Source organism: Manihot esculenta, chromosome 17 (assembly GCF_001659605.2).
Source record: "Manihot esculenta cultivar AM560-2 chromosome 17, M.esculenta_v8, whole genome shotgun sequence".
Lineage (NCBI taxonomy): Eukaryota > Viridiplantae > Streptophyta > Magnoliopsida > Malpighiales > Euphorbiaceae > Manihot > Manihot esculenta.
The window spans coordinates 29,918,494-29,939,365 of record NC_035177.2 but is presented as its reverse complement, the minus strand read 5'-3'; the positions used below and the strand labels follow the sequence as shown (position 1 = coordinate 29,939,365).

The following is a 20,872-nucleotide window of genomic DNA, read 5'->3' as shown; positions in this document are numbered from 1 at the left end:
AAAGTGAAAGCTACACTTAATGGTGAAATAAGAACATCTTTATTTGACCCTAAAAACCCTACAAACCACCATTCCACCAGTGAAGGCGACCCATAAACAGTTTCACTATAGTGTAGAAATCCGACTTCCCAAATGGTTTGAGAATAGGTAAAAACCTACAAATATCGTTAACCTGGATTTGAACTATCTGCTGCATTATTTTCGACGCCCCAGTATATTCCAGTTGGAAAGTTCTCTCGTGAAAATCTAGTGAACAGCATGATCTCTGCTAAACTTATTCAATGGTATGTACCATAAGATTAATTCCTCAACATTCTCCTATTATCAGAAACAAGGATGCTGGCATGCCTTATCATAATTGGAGGCAAAGGTACATAAGTGAGTTAAGCTAAATACCATAGGAACATCAAAATTCATGTTTGCATATTACATCTACAATGGGGATAATTCACGATGCAAATTTAAGGAGCCAAGTGAAAAGAAAGCCTACTTGGTGAGTCAATTCTTATAACGTGATTGTCTTCATCACCAGATTCGTCACTGGAATCATCCAAGGCATGGCTCTCATTTGCGTCTGTCCTCTTTGGTGGTGGAGCAAGAACATACCGTGAAAACCTTCGCACTTGAAGGTTCTTGCTTAAAGTAGTAGATCCTTCTGATCTGACAGAAACTACAGGACGACCTTGAAGTGATGCAGTTCTTGAGAATGGCATGCTATGGGATCGATTGACTAGACTGCTTGAAGAACGTTGGCTACGCCATTCCCAGTCAACCTTGTGAAATGAAAATATAAAGCAGTAAATTCAAAAGATTTAAGATTCACAATATTTTATTTCCATCTTTCATAGGGTTCATCTCAATGGGTACTTGAATGACATTAGCTAAATTTCTGACTAGAGTAGAACCTTTTTACTTTGTCCCACAAGTAAATTCATATAAATCATTAAAATCTGAAAAAAATAGGTAGGTTGAAAAAATCCAGTGTGGGGTGCTTCCAAACAAATCCCAGCAGACAGAAAAAATAAATTAACCATACCATGCTGCCAAAAATGCTCAGCTGCATTGCTCTTGCAGGCAAGCTACTTACTACTCCACTTATAAGATTCCGTTGGTGCAGTTTTGACTTGTAAAAATTTTCAGGCCAACTCATAAGACCATGCTCTCTGCTTAGAGGTTTATGGGGATGATCACCTGTATGTGGTACCAAAGAAGATGACCTTCTCAGCAGAGCCCTATCTGCCTCAAAAGCTGCCATGTCAAAAGTTATCATTCTCACTTTCTCATCAACTTGATACCAGGATCTTTGATGAGATAAGCTGGCTGTCTCGGCACCTGCATTTGTAAGTATAATTACTCGAGTTTTATCTTTTAGTCATCATGGTTCCCTGCCAAACAACTTAGCTGGTAGCTCAACATTACTAAATCAAAATGTATCTACTAAGTAGTTGGTTTTGCTCTATTGTCAAAATAGCAACAAGTAATTGGAACAGTGACTAAACCTAATATAGCAACTCGTCAAGTTGTTTTTAGCATAAGAATTGGAAATGATTTCTATTATTTTTTTCCCCTTTGTATCTTTATGTTTCCAAAGGAGTTGTCTGAGAACATGTGCAGATTATTCTTGTTAATTATTATATCCCTAGCCATGTATCCTTTCTTTTCCTTAAAATATCTAGGACTCTTTTAACAAATTAGGATCAGAAGTCATATATAATTTATTTCACTGAAAAAGAGAACTTGAATTAACGGTAATGTAAACAGTAAACCTAGTGTGAATTTTAAAGGAAGCAACTAGAGTCTAGAGGTAATAATTTTTGAGCCACCTGAAAAATCAAGCCCAAACAGTCCAAAAGATAGGGTTAAATCCTGATCACTGTAATGTTTTAATTTTGCTATCCTATTCTCCTCTTCCTTGTTTCATTTCTTCTATTCACAAACTACCAAATGAAATTTTTTTTTTTAAAAATCAAGACAAACAACATATTACAAAATCTTTACCAGTAATCATCCACTAGGTAACATCAACTTGGATGTATATGATATGAATGTATATATGCAGCAGCAGCATTATATGACCCTGCTATCCAGCAGTAAAATAGTGTATCATAATTATCAATAATTGTGAAATGTAAGAGATATGGGACCAAAATGTAAAAAAAGAATTATATTCAGGATTCATTTTTTTAAGAAAAAAAAATTAGAGTTCAGCCCTTCAATACCATCAATTTCTTCATTTTGGATGCTATGAATTCCATTTGCATTTCCAAAGCTCTGATTTCTCCGTGGAGGCAATAGTGCAGCAGGTGATGTAATCAATTCTTCTTGAAAACCATGGGTTCTTACACGTCCTTCTAAGAGAAAGCCAATTGAATTATTAGGTATTTCAAGTATTTCTCCCCCTAAGTGTGTATATATCATTGACCTTTCTGAAACAAGAGTTCTCAAATCTTGCATAGACATTTCTTCAAATACTTGAGGAAGCAAAATTTTGGCGAGTATGATAGCACTTTCCTGAAAGAGAAAGGAAACAAGAAAACAGAGCTCTCAGAAATAGCTTGAACAATAACAATAGACCAAAATTTTGTGTCTGATGTATATTTATTCATTTTTGCCTTGACATATTATTACACATACATATGTATTATTACACAAAAGAACTTGTTTACTCCTCTCATGACCACTCTTTTCTTTCAGCTAATAAAAGTTTGGAAAACTAAAGCATCTCTAGATGAGGAAGTCTTTATCCCCTGGTTGGTGTCTCCTTGTCGTGAACATAATGAGTCTGGTTGTCATTTGCTTTTGCATTGTGAAAGGGCTTGGATAATTTGGAACAACCATTTTGGTCTTTTGAGTAGAATTGGCTCTATGCAGAATCTTTTTGTTGGCTTCAGGGGAGATTTCGCCTAGCTTATGAAATTTAGCTTATAAGCACTTTTAAGTTTTAAGCTGTTAAGTGTTTGGTATAGGTACTTATAAGTGTTAGATGAAAGTTGAGCACATTTATTATGAAAATGACTAAAAAGGATATAAATTAGATTATCATTAAATGCGGGTATAATTGTAATTTTAAATTTTTAATAAGGATATTGTAGTAATTTAATTGGCCAAACTAGCTTATAAGCACCAAAATAAAAAGTTGGGGAGTACCGGCTTATTTTTTTGGTGTTTATAAGTTTATTACATTACTATAAACAAACGCGTTATTTAACTTTTAGAGCTTATAAGCTGGTCAAACCAGCTTATAAGCTGAGCCAAACACCCTCTAAAGTGACAAGGACTTGGCTGGTAAAACAGATGCAAAAAAAACCTGTGTAATTATGTTGTATTTGCAGTAATATAAAAATTTAGATGGAAATAAATTCTCAGCTTTTTCAAAAACCAGTTTCTGTCCTTCAATTTTCTGCGGGAAAAGGTGGTCTTTTTACTTTTTCATGGGCTTCAGCTTTAGTGATTTTTCAAGGGATGGCTTTAGAAGTTATCCCAGTTTAGTTGTATAATGTCTCAAGAGCTGTTTCTGTTCTTTTTTCTATGTTTGCTGATTTAGGCTCCTCGCTGTATTTCCTTTCTATCTTTATTTCAAAGAAAAAAGATTTTTTTTTTTCCTATTCAAAGAACAGTACCTTCCACATGAAGTCTTCCACATTGGCATCTGACTCTGCTGCTGAAAGTATTTTCTCACTTTTAACAAAAAAGCAGAGAACCACAGAATCTGTTATCATGTCACAGATGTAAGGCTTCCTAGCTAACACTTCGTATATGCCTAGTGTGCTCCCATGTGTAAAAGTTGGGTGCAGAGAGTGCCTGTTCCTTGTGTTGTTACTCCACTGACAAACAACAATTAACATTTATGACTTGCTCCAGCTCCAATGCGAACAAATTGTGTAGTTGTAACTAGAAAAAGAGGGAAAGTAAAATGAAGAAAGAAAGAAAATTCTTATAGCCTAGCCTAACTTGTGCATTTACCTTGACAACACCATTAGAAATAAGCCAAACTCCAGTTGATTTGGAGCCTTGTTTGTAAAGGCGTGAACCACGTGGCTTCATTGTTCTTTTGGTGGAACCTACAAGCGGTTCACATACTGTAGGAGGAAGGGCCCCCAACAAAGGATGGTTGCTAATCAGATCGGTTATTTTGGGAATATTTACTAAAGGAGGATCCCTTAGAAGCCTTTTCAAGTCTGCCTACAACAAAACGTGAAATGAATTTTTTTGGTTAAATATTCAAGTAAGTGCAAATTAATGGCTAAATAGTGCAGATTCTAAATACAAAACATAGGTACCTGGACTGCATCATGAAGATGAAGCATCTCCTTTTCTTCCAACAATCCAACCATCCCCAGACTTTGAACATAATTGATTAAATGTCTCAGCACCGAATGAGTTACTTGTCTAGTTTTCAGAACACGCAAAACCTGAAAATTTGCTAAAATTATTAGCTCATATTATGAATTATAAGAGATATTCGAAATTGCTCCAATTAGCTAGAATATAGGGGCAAAACGAAAGTATGAACATTATATTCCAGATGGACTATACCAATTAATTTCAAAAGGAATCCAGTCGACATGGACAAAATACAAGCTAGTTAAGTTCACAAACCTCAGGAAATGTACCACGAACATCTTCTAAGAATTCTCTCGCTTCTTTTCCTTCTGCCTCACTTTCATTAATAACCTTAGAAGCAAGTTCATTGTCACCTAAGAAGTGCATGAAAGAAATCAAACATCTCAAAAAATTGTTAATAAAGAATAAAATCCAATGTTTTCAGTGAAGAGAAAGATTATCCCACTGACAGCTATTGAAAGCATAATATATTCACTATCCTCATTACCACAACAACATTTTAAGTTAATGACAGAAAATTTTTGACAGATAAGAGGATGTCTTCCAGAGACCAAAAAGTTATTGCAGATCAAGTGTGACAACAAAGCAGGACTCTTCTAGCCAATGCCCTCAAAATTCAAATAGCACTTCTCATAACAAATGCTCTAACTACAAAAGTAGTGAGTTGCATCTAATAGCAAAACTAGAATCATCCAAAATTTGAAGCATAATACGTGACTAGAAGGAAAGGTGTCAAAAGTTGACCATAATAATCATGGGAGATCAATTTTTTCTTACAGCAATTAACTTCTGTAAGCAGTGGCAGTTGTAAGAACAAATGCCGAACACACCTACAATGTGTCATAACAACATATTCATTGCATAGTTCCCAATTGCATGAAATGTTTTACAACTATATCTTAGGAACGATACAGAAATCTGCCTACTCCATTTAAAGGAGAATAGAAAGTTCAAAAGAGAATTTTTTTTTTTTCATTTGAAACCTAATAGCATAAATCAAGGAAATGTTTACCTAAAAAGTCATGCAGTTGCCATCGTGCAATTCTGTGGGCACGGAGAAATGCAGCACAAATATAGCAAGCAGATTCCAATCTCCCTATGATGAAATAAGTAATCAGTTTCCGTGGGCAAGACCTGTAATAACTTGGGAAATGAACATTAGCTTTTAAGCCTTTCCAATCACACAAAGGCCCAATAGCCAAGTCAATTGCTTCATCTATGGATTGCATCAAAATATTTGCAGTGATTTGCGTTATTCTTCCCTCATCGAGCATTCTCCAGTAAGCAGATTGGACACCTCATACAAGAAAAGAAGTCCCAATCAGTAAATTGTTCATACAGGTAAAGGAATTTTCAAGTCCCAAAAAAAACAGCAAAGTACCTGAAAAGTGGAGCAGTTCTGTCTTTAAATACAAGAGATATTTTAGCTGCTAGTGTCATTTGAAGAAAACATTTAATGCAATAGAAGTTCTAGGCTGTTAGTGAAACATTAAGGCCCAAGCAGATGTTTGCTCAATAAAGAAAAAATTGTGGCAGCAGTGCTCGGGCAGCACTGGTGGTGCTGCACGATCATTTGTTACAGCTTTTAGGTCTATGTAATTTAGATAGAAATTTTGGAAATGGATATTTTGGTTATTTTAATTATTTAGGATATTTTTGATATTTGATTTTGTTATTAGGGTTAAGGTTATTGTATTACTCTAGATAAGTATTATTAAGAGCTCTTCAACATTACTGTTGTATTTGTAGATTGAGAAAAAAATAAAATTGGAGAGCATCATTCTCGTCTTTTGTTGTCCAACTTCTTTTGCATTTTTATACTCTACAGTGGTGATAGCAGGGTAGCATGGTGGTGCAAGTGGTGATGGTGGTGGCAGCAATGCAGGTGGTGTGGGGACGGTGGAGGCACTATAGGAAGGGGAACAGAAATGCTAAAAAAAAAAAAACTTAGATTAATAGTTAAAATAAGTATCCATATGCTTGTAAAATGTGGGGCTAAAAGGATGAGGTAAATTTCTTGGCTCTAGACAATATGCACATTTACAGAAATATAGACAGCACGTGAATATGCAGAAATAGATAGCCAGCATGGGAAATTTTCAATCTGATTGAATTCTTAATCTTCCTCAAAATGTTCCTGATCACATTTTTAAATTGTTCTATACTTTTCTCACTTTCAATACTATCAAACAATTCTCTTTCAATTTATGCTGCAATTGCAAGGCATTCAAAGATTTGTTTAGGGTCTAAAGAAGGCTAGAAAGATAAATAGGCAAGTATAGACACACACAAATTAAAACCTAAAAGAAAGCACAGGCAAACACATCAAAGGTATGTAAATATTTCAGAAGCTTCTATTAGGAGAAATGGAGGCACATGCGCAGATCTGCCAATGCCAATTCAATTTTCATTATATTGAGGAACGTATAAAAATTATTTTGGACTCAGCACTAAAGTCATTTATCTGGTCAAAGATCCCAATCATGGAGAGAGGAAAAATGTAAACAAAAAAGGAAAAAAGAAAAAGACATACCATTTAGAAGGCGTACACGAATATCCTCCAAATTTGTTGGGTCTAGATTATTTTCAGATTCAGTAGCATTTTTAGGGTCTACACATCCCTCCAAATTATCTAAGCTTGCAATATATCTTTTAACATTTGGCCAGTCAGCAGGTCCAAGTTCCTCATCATCTCCAAGGTCACCAAAGGCTGCTAGTGCTTTGTTCAACATTTCATACTTTGTATATTCCAATATACGTCTCTGTAGAAGAAGAAAAAAATCTCAAAATGGTTGAACGAAGTAGTTAGTGCTATAAAAGACATCATAGCTTGCACAATTTACTGGTAAATATACAAGGATATTCTAATTTACAATCTAAGAGATAGTCCTCTTGCCATTCATCGAAGATAACTTTCAATGCCTCAATGACTTGCATAATTCTTGTAGGAAAATGTTCTCAGTAAAATAACACAGTTAAGAAAACATGTAAGATATTTTCAAATCATAAATGCTGGTGTTTATGCAATTTTTTATGTAAAACAAAACCAAACGTGCCATCTTAACGTTTCTGCACAGTAGAATACTTCATCTATAGAATTGGAAAAATATCACATAGATACCAACATAAAACTCACCTTGGCAGCTGATAGCTTATCCATATCTAGAAGACACAAAATAAACTGTGTAGCTGATCCATTCACAATAAGTGTCAAAAATACAATTCCACCGGTGAAGAAAACAAACTGTGAAAAATGGTGAAGAAAACATCAATTAGTTAATAAGCATGGTTAATGGGGAGGTAGATAATGCATTCCCATTTAGTTGGAAATTCTTTTATTATCATCAGATCTAAAAATCCTTACACATTCCAGTTGGAGAAATTTTAAATAAAAAAATTATTGCAAGAACTCACCAGAGTTCCCATTTCAGACGTGAGACATGTTGAGCTGTCACTAGTGCGCTGACACAAAATTCAGTGAAATAATCATGAGGTGCCAAATAGACATCGTTAAGTTTGGGTCTGGCTTAAATCAACCCAAAAGCTAGCTTAAGGAGGAGTGCTTAGGGCCAAGTGTACATTATAGAATTCAGACCCCTCTGTCTAGAATTTCATTGGAGCTTAAAATGTTTAAGGGAGTGTGAAATATTTAAGGGAGACCCACATCGGAGGGAGGCTCTTATACTATATTAATTTTAGATCATAATTGATCTAGCATGCTTGTCTTAAGGTCACCATTTGCATTTACATCTACAAGTATCATTCTCCATAACTAGCCACATAAAAGAAAATGAGACCAAAAAACATAGGCCCAATTAAATAATTTCATAGCATGGCACAAATACGATGTTAAAGTAAAATCTATATGAATGAAAGAAAAATGTAACCACTTGAAACAACCACATTCCATAGAAAAGTGAATAATCTCATCAACCTGTGGACTGCCTAATCCATGATTACTTGCCTTAACAGATAGTGAGAGTGATAACGCAACAGCTCCCCGTAAACCTGACCAAACAAGAATAGTTGCTTCCTTCCAATCTAAACCATAGCCGAAATATTGTAAAAATGGATACAATACTCCAACTACAACTAACCGAGATACTTGCACATAAATGTATAGAAGAAATAGGTAGCCCCATGAATTTCCTGGAACAGAAATCACAAGTGTCATCTGATACCTTAAGAAAGCAAGTTTCTTCACATTCATTAAACAGAGAGAGAAACCATGTGACCGTAGAACTTTCATCACTTCGACGCTACAGATAAAGGAAACTTGAAAAAATTGCATCAAAGTGCCAAAGTTGTTGCTATCTTTCCACATGAAGCACAAGATGGACAAAAAGAAGGGCATTAACATAGGTCCAAACATAAATCATAGTTAAGAAATTCAGTTTTCAGAAATAATTTCTAATTGACATTTGATAAACATATTCAATTACATTCTCATTTGGCATTTTCTTGTAATCCGTGGATTTTATGATGATCACGCTTATATCTAGAGAAGACTTGAGGGTCTTTAACTGTCATCGTTAATATTTTTAAATCATATACCTATTCACTTGGTACTCTTTTTCTTCCCTTTGCCAGCTGTCCGGAGGCATCTAGAAAATCTAGCATTTTTTCTCCGGACAGAGGAGCATAATATTACACGGAAATATTCCCTGGCTGGTCGTTATCCTGTTCCTTTTATTTTCTTCAAGTCTCCTTGTTATATGTTATTTGAATTTTGTAATTGAAGATCGAGAAAAGAGAGGAGGGGAAATGCTTATTGCTGGATTATTGAAAGAACATAGCTATTTGGCTATTCTTATTCAAAACAAATTACTCTTTATTCTTGTTTGCAATTGATATTTTATTTATAACTCTATCACAACTATCCAGATTAAATTACATATTTACATTCTGAATTCCCTCTCTTTGTCCATTATTACCATTCAGGTAGTTAAGAGGTTAAGAGGATCATGAAAGGTTTCCCTTGGTTTGGAATGAGGAGACCAAGATACATTACCAAATTGGGATGCTTGTTGAAGGTTAAGTCCAAGGGGTCAGTCTTGGCAATTATCCAAAAAAAATTGCTTAAGGAGGAAAATTTTATAAGGTGATAGGAAATAAGTAAGGATATGGCAAAATGGACGGAATTAAAAGTTGCTTTGTTTGTCATGTTCCAGATCTATCACAGTTTCCCTTTGCTAATCAAGTATGAAATCTACAGTTAGATCTAAGGTTAAGACTTTTGTTTGGTCAATAAGACTTAATAAAATTTACAAATATTGTTACCAAGGCATTTTCATCTGGCTTTTATGTTCTCTATCCTTGTACTATTAATAAGAATCAAAGCATCTATTTTTGCTTTATTTTGTTACTTGGACCAAAACAATGGAGCACTGGGTTTGTGCATGAACTTAGGACAATCTCTAGTTGAATCCTTTCAAGTGATTCAGAATTAGGGAATAGGGAGGAATAGTTATTTAGAATTGAGTGAGCTTTGCAGTGCTGGGAAGTGTTCTCTTGGAATTTAAAGCTGGGAGTTTCAAGAACTATCTTTTGTCAGAGCATTCACTTAGGAATAATGGCTTCTTCCTAACAGTCTAAACTTAGTTTCTTTGATAAAGCTTTCCAAGCAAATACTCATAATAGATTTGAACAGTCCCTTTGATTTTTTATTTGCTATTTTTACAAAAAAATTATTTGTTTACTTTTGTCTTTCCCCTTTTCAATACAATTCTCTTCTTTTATCCCAAATATATATACATTAGTTAAACATTTTCTAAAAATTAATTTGAGAACAAGAAAATAAACTTCAATTATATTTGGGTCCCTGATGGACTTAACATCAAGGTGCATCTCAGCTCGATGATGAGCGGTAAGTTGTCAAAATGGTCTAAAGACCTTAATGACTGTAGGTTTCTGCATGTCATGAAGAGGCCTCAGCCCTTTCACTCGATAACATATGTTCTAGGTAGCCCATGAACATGGTTCATTATAGTTATGAACATAGTTCAATGAAAACATAATTGATCTAAAAGGCCTCCAACCATTTATGCTTAGTATACACACAAATAGATCATGGTAATTTAAAAAGCGATTAGTACCGTGGTTGTGAAAAATATTTTCACTGCTAAGAACACCTTCAGCTATGACAACACCACTGTAAAGCAAAAGAGGAAAAAAAAAATCGATGAATCAACATACTGGGAGGTATCAAAATATTTCAAACAGATAATTTAGTTTTGCTTTTCATTTTTATTTGCTGTTAGCCGGTGAAATGCCTATAACACATTGAATATATAACATTGAACTGAGACGAAGATACAACAACAATGTGCAACATAATTGATAGGTTGAAGAGGATATACATAACTCTCTACTTTCTGATCACTTGCTCCCAATGAATGTTCAAAGTTGTGACATTTTCATAAAACGTAAAGCCGCTCTACTACAGCTCAAGCATATTTATTTCAACAAAAATTTAAAAAAATATACATAAAAATGAATTAACTAGAGTGTTAATTGAAGTATATGATATGCATACCAACTCCCAACCAAATCAACTGTTAACTTTTATGTATCAAAGCATAGATGCAAACGAACAAGCTGAGTGACTCAGATAAGACAGCAAAGAAATAATGCAAGTCTTCATTTTTCCCTATGCTAAATGTAACAAGTCAATTTGTCCTTGATAAGTCCACCAACTGCCAAGTTGCATCAGACTAGATCTTAAAGATGGATCCTCCTCATCTTTTCAATAGGTAAAATTTGAACTTAAGACCCAACTATCATCCCACTTCAGCATTAGAGGCAAGAACTACTAACAAATGGCAATATCTTTAATTGAACTTTGAGTCACTACGTACTATAACATTTTGTTAAGGCTAAAAGTCCATCCTAAGCTGGAGTATGAGCCAAATGCTTAAGATGGCGCCTGCCTCCTGGGTTTTCTTGATTCTGAAAAAGTGAAACATCTAAGATAAAATCACAATTTCTTTCAATGTTATGTTGATTGGAACAAAAAGGGAGACTTTTTCCCTCTTCCTGACTTGATTCAAACCCCACTTGTTTTCTTTCTTACCTGATCTAGTCATATAGGTCTTAATGTCTGAAGCACAATGATGCTTCCATATGGACAGCAAATGTGCCCCTAGGGGTAAAGCCTCAGCTTGAGCAGGAAACATATCTTATCTGACTTTTCACATACATGTTTATTAATTCTTTTTTCTATTTAGCGCTTTTCCCCTCTTAATTAACAATATCGTCATTAATAACTAAACAATAATACATTACAACATAATTTTGAATTTAGCCTTGGCATATGTGATATGTTATAAGTTATAGAAAGTAAATATGTTAATATAGGAAGTAAATATTGATAGATGGGTCAGTTGCTTAATCCTAGGGATTGTATAATCATAGACTTGATTTTCCTTCCTATTTAGATACCCTCTCTCATGTATAAATAGATTGTAATCTCTATTGTGAAATACAACAAATATTATCCTTCTACATGGTATCAGAGCTTTTCTCGTCGAGATTTAATTTTTCTCTCCCGTCAAAGTTTTTTTCAAGAAAAAAAAAAAAAAAAATTTTTTTTTGGAGACTTAGGGCTCTGTTTATTTGGGTTACCCATAACGGGTAATATTTGGATCTCACCATCGCTGGAGTCGCCACATCGTTCCCTTGTCAGATCTGAGGTTTATTTGCCGTTCGGGTTTTGGGGGAGGTGTTTTTATCGGTACTGTTCATCGAACTGTTCACGGGGTACTGTTTATCGGTACTATTCACGAGTACTGTTCATCGGTACTGTTCACGAGTACTGTTCATCGACACTGTTCACGAGTACTGTTCACGTGGTACTGTTCACGCCGGGTACTGTTTTCTGATTCTGTGTTTCTTTTGTTGCTGTCGTTTTGGGTTTGTTGTCATGGTTGAAGTGAAAACTACCACCGTAACTGATGTGATTCCTATGATGACTAAAATCACGGAACACAAATTGAATGGATCTTCCAATCAAGGAATTTTGATATCTGCAGATGAGTATGCACAATTCGTCCAATACCAGGCATCTCTAAAATCCTCTAATTCCTCCTCCATCACTGCAATTGCCGAGTCAGGTAACTCTACTACATGTCTTGTGTCTTCATCCTCAAAATGGGTTATTGATTCTGGTGCTACCGATCATATGTCAGGTAATTCTACCCTTTTGTCCAATCTTGAGTCTCGTACATGGCCTTCTTATGTTACTCTTGCTGATGGCACTAAATCTTCTGTCATTGGTTCTGGTCATGTCAACTTAACCCCTTCTCTTTCTGTATCCTCTGTGTTATGTCTCCCTAAGTTCGCATTTAATTTGCTTTCCGTTAGTAAACTCACTCGTGCATTGAATTGTTGTGTCTCATTCTTTCCTGATCACTGTGTTTTTCAGGATCTTTCGACGAAGTAGATTATTGGTAGAGGGAGTGAGTCAGAGGGTCTTTACGTCTTGGATAAGCAACTACCTCGATCTCCTCGATCTCTGGTATGCTCCACGCGTTTAACACCTTTTGATGTTCATTGTCGTTTGGGGCATCCTTCTCTCTCAGTTTTAAAGAAGTTATATCCACAGTTTCATTCTTTGTCTACTCTAGATTGTGAGTCTTGTCAATTTGCCAAACTTCATCGTTTACCTACACTGCCTCGAGTCAATAAACGGGCTTCGTCCCCCTTTGAGTTAGTACATTCAGATGTTTGGGGTCCTTGTCCTGTTGTGTCTAAGTCTGGCTTTAAGTATTTTGTTACTTTTGTTGATGATTTCTCTCGTACTACTTGGTTATTTTTAATGAAGAGTCGTTCAGAATTATTTTTTTTTTTTTGTGCATTTTATGCTGAAATCCAAACCCAATTCAATACTTCCATCCGTATATTGTAAAGTGATAATGCTAAAGAGTATCTCTCTGGGGAATTTCAATCTTATTTGTTACAAAAAGGGATTCTTCATCAGTCATCTTGTGTTGCCACTCCTTCACAAAATGGAGTTGCTGAAAGAAAAAATCGACATCTTCTTGAAGTAGCCAGAGCTCTCTTATTCCAAATGAAGGTACCTAAATGTTTTTGGGCTGATGCTGTCTCCACTGCTTGTTTTTTGATCAATCGCATGCCTTCCTCCATCCTTCATGGTGATATCCCTTATAACATTTTGTTTCCCACTAAATCTTTGTTTCCTATTGAGCCACGTATGTTTGGTTGTACATGTTTTGTTCGTGATGTTCGTCCACAGGTTACTAAATTGGATCCTAAATCACTCAAATGTGTCTTCCTTGGCTACTCTCGACGTCAGAAAGGGTATCGTTGTTTTTCTCCTGATCTGAATCGGTATCTTGTGTCTGCGGATGTAACATTCTTTGAGTCCACTCCATTTTTTCCGCCATCATCTGTTTATAACACCGAGGGGGAGGAAGATGACCTCTTGTTATACATTGTTCGCTCTTTGTCTCCTCAGACTACTCCTACACCTTTCGCTCATGTGCCAGGTCGCCCTCCCATCTTTCATGTGTATTCCAGACGCTTAGAGGACTCTGACTCCGTTCCGCTACCTGCTTCTTCGTCGACAGATCCTGCTCCCACTGATCCTTCACCGTCTGATTTGGATTTGCCCATTGCTCTTCGCAAAGGTAAACGTACTTGCACTTATCCTATTTCATCTTGTGTCTCTTATGATCAATTATCCTCCTCTTCTCGTTGTTTTGTCACTGCTTTAGATTCTATTTCAATTCCCAAAACTGTTATTGAGGCTTTGTCCCATCTTGGTTGGCGTGCTGCAATGGAAGAGGAAATGATGGCCCTTGACACTAATGGTACTTGGGAATTGATGTCCTTGCCCCCAGGAAAGCGGGCTATTGGGTGCAAATGGGTGTTTGCAGTAAAAGTAAACCCTGATGGATCTATTGCTCGCCTCAAGGCCCGTTTAGTGGCCAAAGGTTATGCACAAACTTATGGAGTTGACTATTCTGATACATTCTCTCCAGTTGCCAAGCTCGCATCTGTCCGATTGTTTATTTCCTTGGCGGCTACTCATGATTGGCCCTTGCATCAACTGGATATTAAAAATGCTTTTCTTCATGGTGATCTTCAGGAGGAGGTTTATATTGAGCAACCACCTGGTTTTGTTGCTCAGGGGGAGTTAGGTAAGGTTTGTAGACTTCGAAAATCCCTTTATGGCTTGAAACAGAGTCCTCGAGCATGGTTTGGCAGGTTTAGTGAGGTGGTCCAACAGTTTGGAATGAAGATGAGTAAGTGTGATCACTCAGTGTTTTATAGAAATTCTGATAGTGGAGTAATTCTGCTTGTAGTATATGTGGATGATATCGTTATTACAGGAAGTGACATTGCTAGCATCACATCCCTAAAAGAATTTCTTAAAACACAGTTTCATACAAAGGATTTGGGTTCCTTGAAATATTTCTTGGGAATTGAAGTTATGCGGTGTAAGAAAGGCATCTTCTTATCTCAAAGAAAATATGTTCTTGATTTGTTGGCAGAAACAGGAAAATTGGGTGCTAAGCCTTGTAGTACCCCAATGACCCCTAACCTTCAACTTACCACAGAAGACAGTGAGCCATTTGCAGATCCTGGAAGGTACAGAAGATTAGTTGGTAAGCTGAATTATTTGACTGTGACTCGTCCTGATATTGCATATTCAGTGAGTGTGGTAAGTCAGTTTATGTCCTCTCCTACTGTTGCCCAGTGGGATGCTCTGGGACAGATTCTTTGTTACCTTAAAGGGGCCCCAGGGCGAGGTCTATTCTATGGTAACCATGGGCACTCAAATATTGAATGCTTTTCTGATGCTGATTGGGCAGGCTCGAAAGTTGATAGGAGGTCAACTACTGGGTATTGTGTTTTTGTGGGAGGTAACTTGGTCTCATGGAAAAGTAAGAAGCAAAATGTGGTCTCCCGTTCTAGTGCTGAATCTGAATATCGAGCCATGGCACAAGCCGTTTGTGAAATCTTGTGGGTACGTCAACTGTTGGAAGAAGTTGGGTTTTCAAATTCGGTGCCTGCTAAGTTGTGGTGTGATAATCAAGCAGCTATCCACATTGCCTCCAATCCAGTATTTCACGAGAGGACCAAACACATCGAGATTGATTGTCATTTTGTTCGTGAAAAGGTTCAACAAAAGATAATATCAACATAACATATCCGAACTGGAGAACAATTAGGAGATATTTTCACTAAATCTCTAAATGGGACTCGAGTCGATTATATATGTAACAAGTTGGGCATGATTAACATTTATGATCCAACTTGAGGGGGAGTGTTATAAGTTATAGAAAGTAAATATGTTAATATAGGAAGTAAATATTGATAGATGGGTCAGTTGCTTAATCCTAGAGATTGTATAATCATAGACTTGATTTTCCTTCCTATTTAGATACCCTCTCTCATGTATAAATAGATTGTAATCTCTATTGTGAAATACAACAAATATTATCCTTCTACATGATAGAACAACAAACAACAGTGAAATAATGACAACTTAATTGCTTACCTCAAGATGAAAATTAATGTATTTGCAATATATGCAACCATTTCCCTGGGAAAAAATGCAAATGAATTAGCGAACCACTACACAATCATTGAAAAATTAAAACACATTAGTAAGAAAACACTGCTGTGTTTGTGCATCACAGAAGTGCACAGCTAAGATTTTAAGTCTAGTCAAGCATATTTCTCAGATATTTACAGCTGCCCCAGCTGAACTAAATTAAATTATATTAACAGCAGTAGACAATACGTGTCCCTCAAACAAGCGTTAAAATGAGGGGCATAAACCTTTTTTTATCCTTGCCAAAGCCTATCACTCTCAAACAAACTTTTGAACATCAGAAGCCCTACCTTGATGCCTGCCCCTCTTTTTTTCTCATACTAGAGTCTTCATTCCTCCGCAACAAATATAAAATCTCTTCTTTTTTTTCTATTATCCCTCATGCTTGAAATATTACTGTTAGATTTGTGGCTACCTCATGGCTTAATTCCTTCAAGGAGATTTCATTTCTCTACAGTCTATGCAGCCTCTCTTTTTAACAGTCTTATCCAACTAATTATCCTCAGAATTAAAGCTGTTACTATAGTGCAATAATGTGTCTGTGAGTGTGTGAACTTTTCGCACGCATGAGGAAAGATTTCTAGTTCCTAATGAGTTAAAATAAATTCCTCAGATATTCAGGATAACACCTTCTACTTCTCATTCTTTTCCCCAAAAAAAGGGGAACAAATAGCTATCCTTTCTCTTCCACCTTTTTCATTTTATTGATATAAAAGATTCTGCTAGTTTTCCTTTCACCTTTTCTGTCCATAACACGAGCTACTACATCAATTAAAACATAGGCATTTGATGTACCAGAAGTGATGCAAGCTTTGTTGACCATCACCCTTGAAAGCAGCCCTAGCAGCTGCAGAGTAAAACCTGTACAAAGTGTAATGTCTCATGATGTCACTTCTTCAAGTTGCAAAGTAGCTATTGATACCTTATCAACTTACATTCCCAAAGTCATCACTGCCAAAACACCAGAAACACCAGCACCCTCTTGCGCCTATCACATAACAATGAATATAAAGTTTGTCAAACACTAAAGAAGTAATGTGATTTATAATAAAAACATAGCAATTTGTAAAACCATTTGTATGAACTTTTTTTTTTCAACTGGATTTCAATGAAGCTTGAGACAAACCCTGTAATGCACTAACCAGTAATTTAGCTGGGGCAATTCGAATGGATTCCAGGATTTATTTCCCAAATTTGCCAAATAACTTTTTAATTTTCATCAATTGGACATGGCAAAAGAACAAAATATAAAGCTATTCCTCAGTTGGAGAAGAACGTACAGTAAAGTAAGCAATGTAGCTCACAGCAAGTGTCAATGCAATTTCTATCACTGTGTCATTGAAAATATATCCAAGCCACAGAACAGATGCAATTCCAAAGGCAAGACCAATGCCTACACTGGACCAAGGAAAGAATCTCATAACCAGAGAAAAGAGTCTTATCAATATTGACTAGAAGTAATGGATACCTACGCTCCAAGACAGACTTCTACCAGAAATTTGGCTATCCCACCCCAGCTGGAGCTTTCTCCAATGACCATTCGATAAAATAACTGATAGACCACAATTGCCGTCCTGGATATATAAAATGAAGGGCAATCAGACGAGACCACAAACATTAAAGTAACATGATAGGACTGAATTTATCTTGGGAAATAAACATGGAGACCTTCTTGTACTGATTTCATTTTCACCTACTCAGAATCTCAACTAATCTACAGCCTTTTGGATAAAATAAACAAAGAAAGATCAGTAAAAAAAATACCCATCATTCATCAAGGACTCTCCTTCAATAATTGTACTCAATTTTTTGCTTGCACCAAGATCTTTCAACAAAGCAACAACAGCCACAGGGTCAGTAGCACTCAGAAGTCCGCCCAGCAACAATGATGTTTTCCAGCTCCAGTTATATGGAAAAGCAAGCTGCAGCATAACGTTGCTGATGCAAATTTTATAACAACAGCATTATTGCTTATATTATAGTTTCTAGTCTCCTGGGATACCTTCAGAGCAGATCCAAGACAGAATGTTGAGATAAGCACTCCTGGACCAGCAAGTAGAAGCATTTGTGCCATACATCTCTATAGAAGAATTGGTAAAAGCATTGTTCACTCAAAATTACAAGAAAACTCTAATCTTTCACTTAATGACTTGATAAAGTTACACTTGCCTCAGGAGGACATTGGATAAAGTTTTATTGATTTTCCTATCAAGGGTTTAAAATCATAATGCAGAGTCAAACAAGTAATATGATGCCAAAAGAAAACTAACTATAAACCAAAAGAGAGGAACTTCAGATAAATTTGCTGTCTAACATAATGGAGAAAGCCAATGAAATGAAAGAGAGTATAGAAACCAAGCAACCATGAAGCTAGGAAAAGTAAAGCTTTTAGCTCATAGAAGGATAATTCAGCTTTCCCAAGATGCATGTGCCTTATTTCAAAAGCAATAAATCCAACACAAATTAGCAGCTCTCCATACTAAATCTACACATTTGACCCCCAAACCATTCTGAACTGTTTCCACCTTCATCAACTGCCCATTGTGCAGAACTTTTCCATTAAGCAGGTGATCATGACCACTAGCAGAGGATGACTATTTCCCATTTCAATAAACCAAAGAAGAAAAAGAAACGACGTTTCTGTAACAGTGGTATGGTGATACTGAATGTGCAAGTTTGCAATCAACCAGTTACTTGCACATTAAAGGATGATGGAAAGTTAGAGATACAAAAGGTGATACAGATTAAGGAAATAAGTTTCCCTTTCCCCATCTTGGCAACATTTGGATTCCTTGTTCAGTGAATGTTTTGTTTTCAAGTCCAAATTTTTCAGGGTGATTTGATATTAATCTTCAAATATTCAATGGAGAATAGAGAAAAATACCTTGATTTGGTGCATTTCCATTGAAAAAGAACTCTCAAAAAGAAGAGCAGGAAGGAAAACAGCCAATAAAAGGTCAGGATCAATATGTGCCCCTTCACATGAACGACAGCATTTTTATTTTTACAGCCAAACATGTTTGCAAAACAAAAGGAAAGGAAAAAGCCCAGATGAACTTACAAATGCGAATGCTGTCCCCAATCTTTCCCAATCGATGACTTGTACCATATTCTGCATATAAATTCTTCCTTTAGATTCATGATTAACCAAGTTATCTTTGATTGTAAACATAGAAATGATTACTCAACATGAACATGACAGGAATTACTAAGAGAAATAATATTTGACACGACATAAATTCAGCTAACCCCAAACACACACAAGCATCAAATCCTACTTAACTATTATTATTGTTTAGAAATGTTCTTGCATGTTTTTACAAAGGATTTTATTTGGAGCTCTGAAATTAAAGAAAATAAATGCATGTTTACTCTTGGAAAACAATTTCCTGTTTTCCTCTAAAAAATTTCAGTTTTCAGTTTCAGTAGAGAAAGAGGAAAAACTAGGAAAACATTTTCTCATGTCAATAATAGAAAACATTTTTCTAATTCATGAAAAAAATTGTCCGTACCTTTCATAATTAAAAGGATAATCATTATAAAATACATCTAAAAACTTATTCTTACTTTTAAAAATTTTTTAATTTGTGTTATTCATTTATTTTACAATAACATAATTATTTTTGTTATTCTATATTAATATCTTCATAAATAATTATTCAATTTTAATTATGAAAATATTATAGTACAATTTTGGTTGTAGAAAATTATTATTTTCCATCTAGAAAACGTAACTTTTTGTTATAAAGGAAAATATTTTTCTGAACCATGTAAGCTCTTAGTTAAATTTTGAAAAACTATAAAACTAGTTCTCTAGTTCTCATTTTGAAAAACTGAGATATGTGAATATGAATATTCTGTTAGGTTTCTTAAAAAAACAAGAAAAAGTACTCTAGATTTCCACTCATACAAAAAGAAAGAGTTTTTATTATTTTTATGAGGATTGCTTTTTCACACTTTGTGATTGTTCTTGTTGCACATAATCTATAGCTGAATATTGGAATTATAGGCTGCTTGGAAAATCAATTAAACTGTCAATCTGCTGAAGTTGATTATTTTCTTGGTTTCTTTATTTCCTTTAATAACTTAACTCTTTGAGTTTTATCCCATTAGATGATTCATAATTGAAAATTTTCAAAGTTAAATAATTTAAATACAAGACATAGTGAATATAAAGAAAAAACTAATTCAGCAACAAAAACATTATGTTGAGAAGCATTTCTATGGAAGAAAAGGAGGGAAAATAGAAAGTAAAAATCAAGAAATGCAAAACTGGAAGGTAAAATCCAAGCGTCTCAATGTATAAATTGATCACAAGTGCTTCAGAAGACCAGCCATCAATTGGATTCAGATTTTAAAACAAAGCCTCTATTGGAAAGTGTAATCAACATAATCTAGCATAAAGTTTATCCAATTTTGAGCTTCAACAAAGATATTTAAAAAAGGTAAAAAAATGGAAGAGAATTAGGGTTGTTGAAACCAAATGCTACATTAAAATTAATATTTCAAAGTAAACAACTAGAGAAGAAGGAAAATGGAGATGAGTAAACCTAAGGATCCAAGAGCAATGCCAATGACGAGCAGAGCAACAGTGTAAGGAACTCTAGTTCCACGCAGTAAATGCCTGGAAGCAATCCCAAGAACCAAACATAACCCAAAGAAAATGACGGCGTCTGCTGGATTAGCATTCTCAGAAGAAGAAGAAGAAGTCTTCTGAGCCAAAATTCTATACGGAAACTGGCCCTCAATCAGGGTGGCCATTTAGTTCTCAGTGGAAAAGAGGCTCTCCTCACGGTGGGAGAAGAGACTAAAGGAGCTGAGAATTGAGCTCAGTTCTGGGTCGATAATGGAGTATTGGGTTGTGGAAGGAGAGCAGAGTGTTACATAATAAGACACAGAAAAACAAAGAATATCTGCAGTTTTGAAGTTGCCTTTGCAGTATCTGCT

General features: G+C 35.5%; 1 protein-coding gene across 11 annotated transcripts; it reads right to left on the bottom strand.

The window, feature by feature from the left end:
* Positions 1-274: 274 nt before the first annotated feature.
* Positions 275-20,872, bottom strand: LOC110604744 (sodium/hydrogen exchanger 8). Of its 11 annotated transcripts, none has more exons than XM_043952710.1 (23): positions 20,476-20,867; positions 18,987-19,037; positions 18,810-18,901; positions 17,928-18,005; positions 17,690-17,847; positions 17,398-17,499; positions 17,206-17,323; positions 16,861-16,913; positions 16,721-16,786; positions 15,869-15,913; positions 10,440-10,495; positions 8,309-8,658; positions 7,759-7,806; positions 7,481-7,588; positions 6,878-7,106; positions 5,357-5,641; positions 4,600-4,697; positions 4,281-4,412; positions 3,964-4,182; positions 3,621-3,824; positions 2,220-2,511; positions 1,037-1,332; positions 275-773 (listed from the first exon to the last, which is right to left on the bottom strand). In XM_043952710.1, exons 1-23 carry the CDS (start codon positions 20,684-20,686, stop codon positions 462-464), a joined length of 3,603 nt encoding a protein of 1,200 aa, XP_043808645.1. In that variant the 5' UTR covers positions 20,687-20,867; the 3' UTR covers positions 275-461. The 11 variants fall into 11 exon arrangements, with proteins under 11 accessions (XP_043808645.1, XP_021598719.1, XP_043808646.1 ...); XM_021743027.2 differs by having other exon boundaries at positions 8,309-8,493; positions 20,476-20,866; XM_043952716.1 differs by lacking the exon at positions 275-773 and adding an exon at positions 1,999-2,077 and having other exon boundaries at positions 1,196-1,332; positions 20,476-20,872.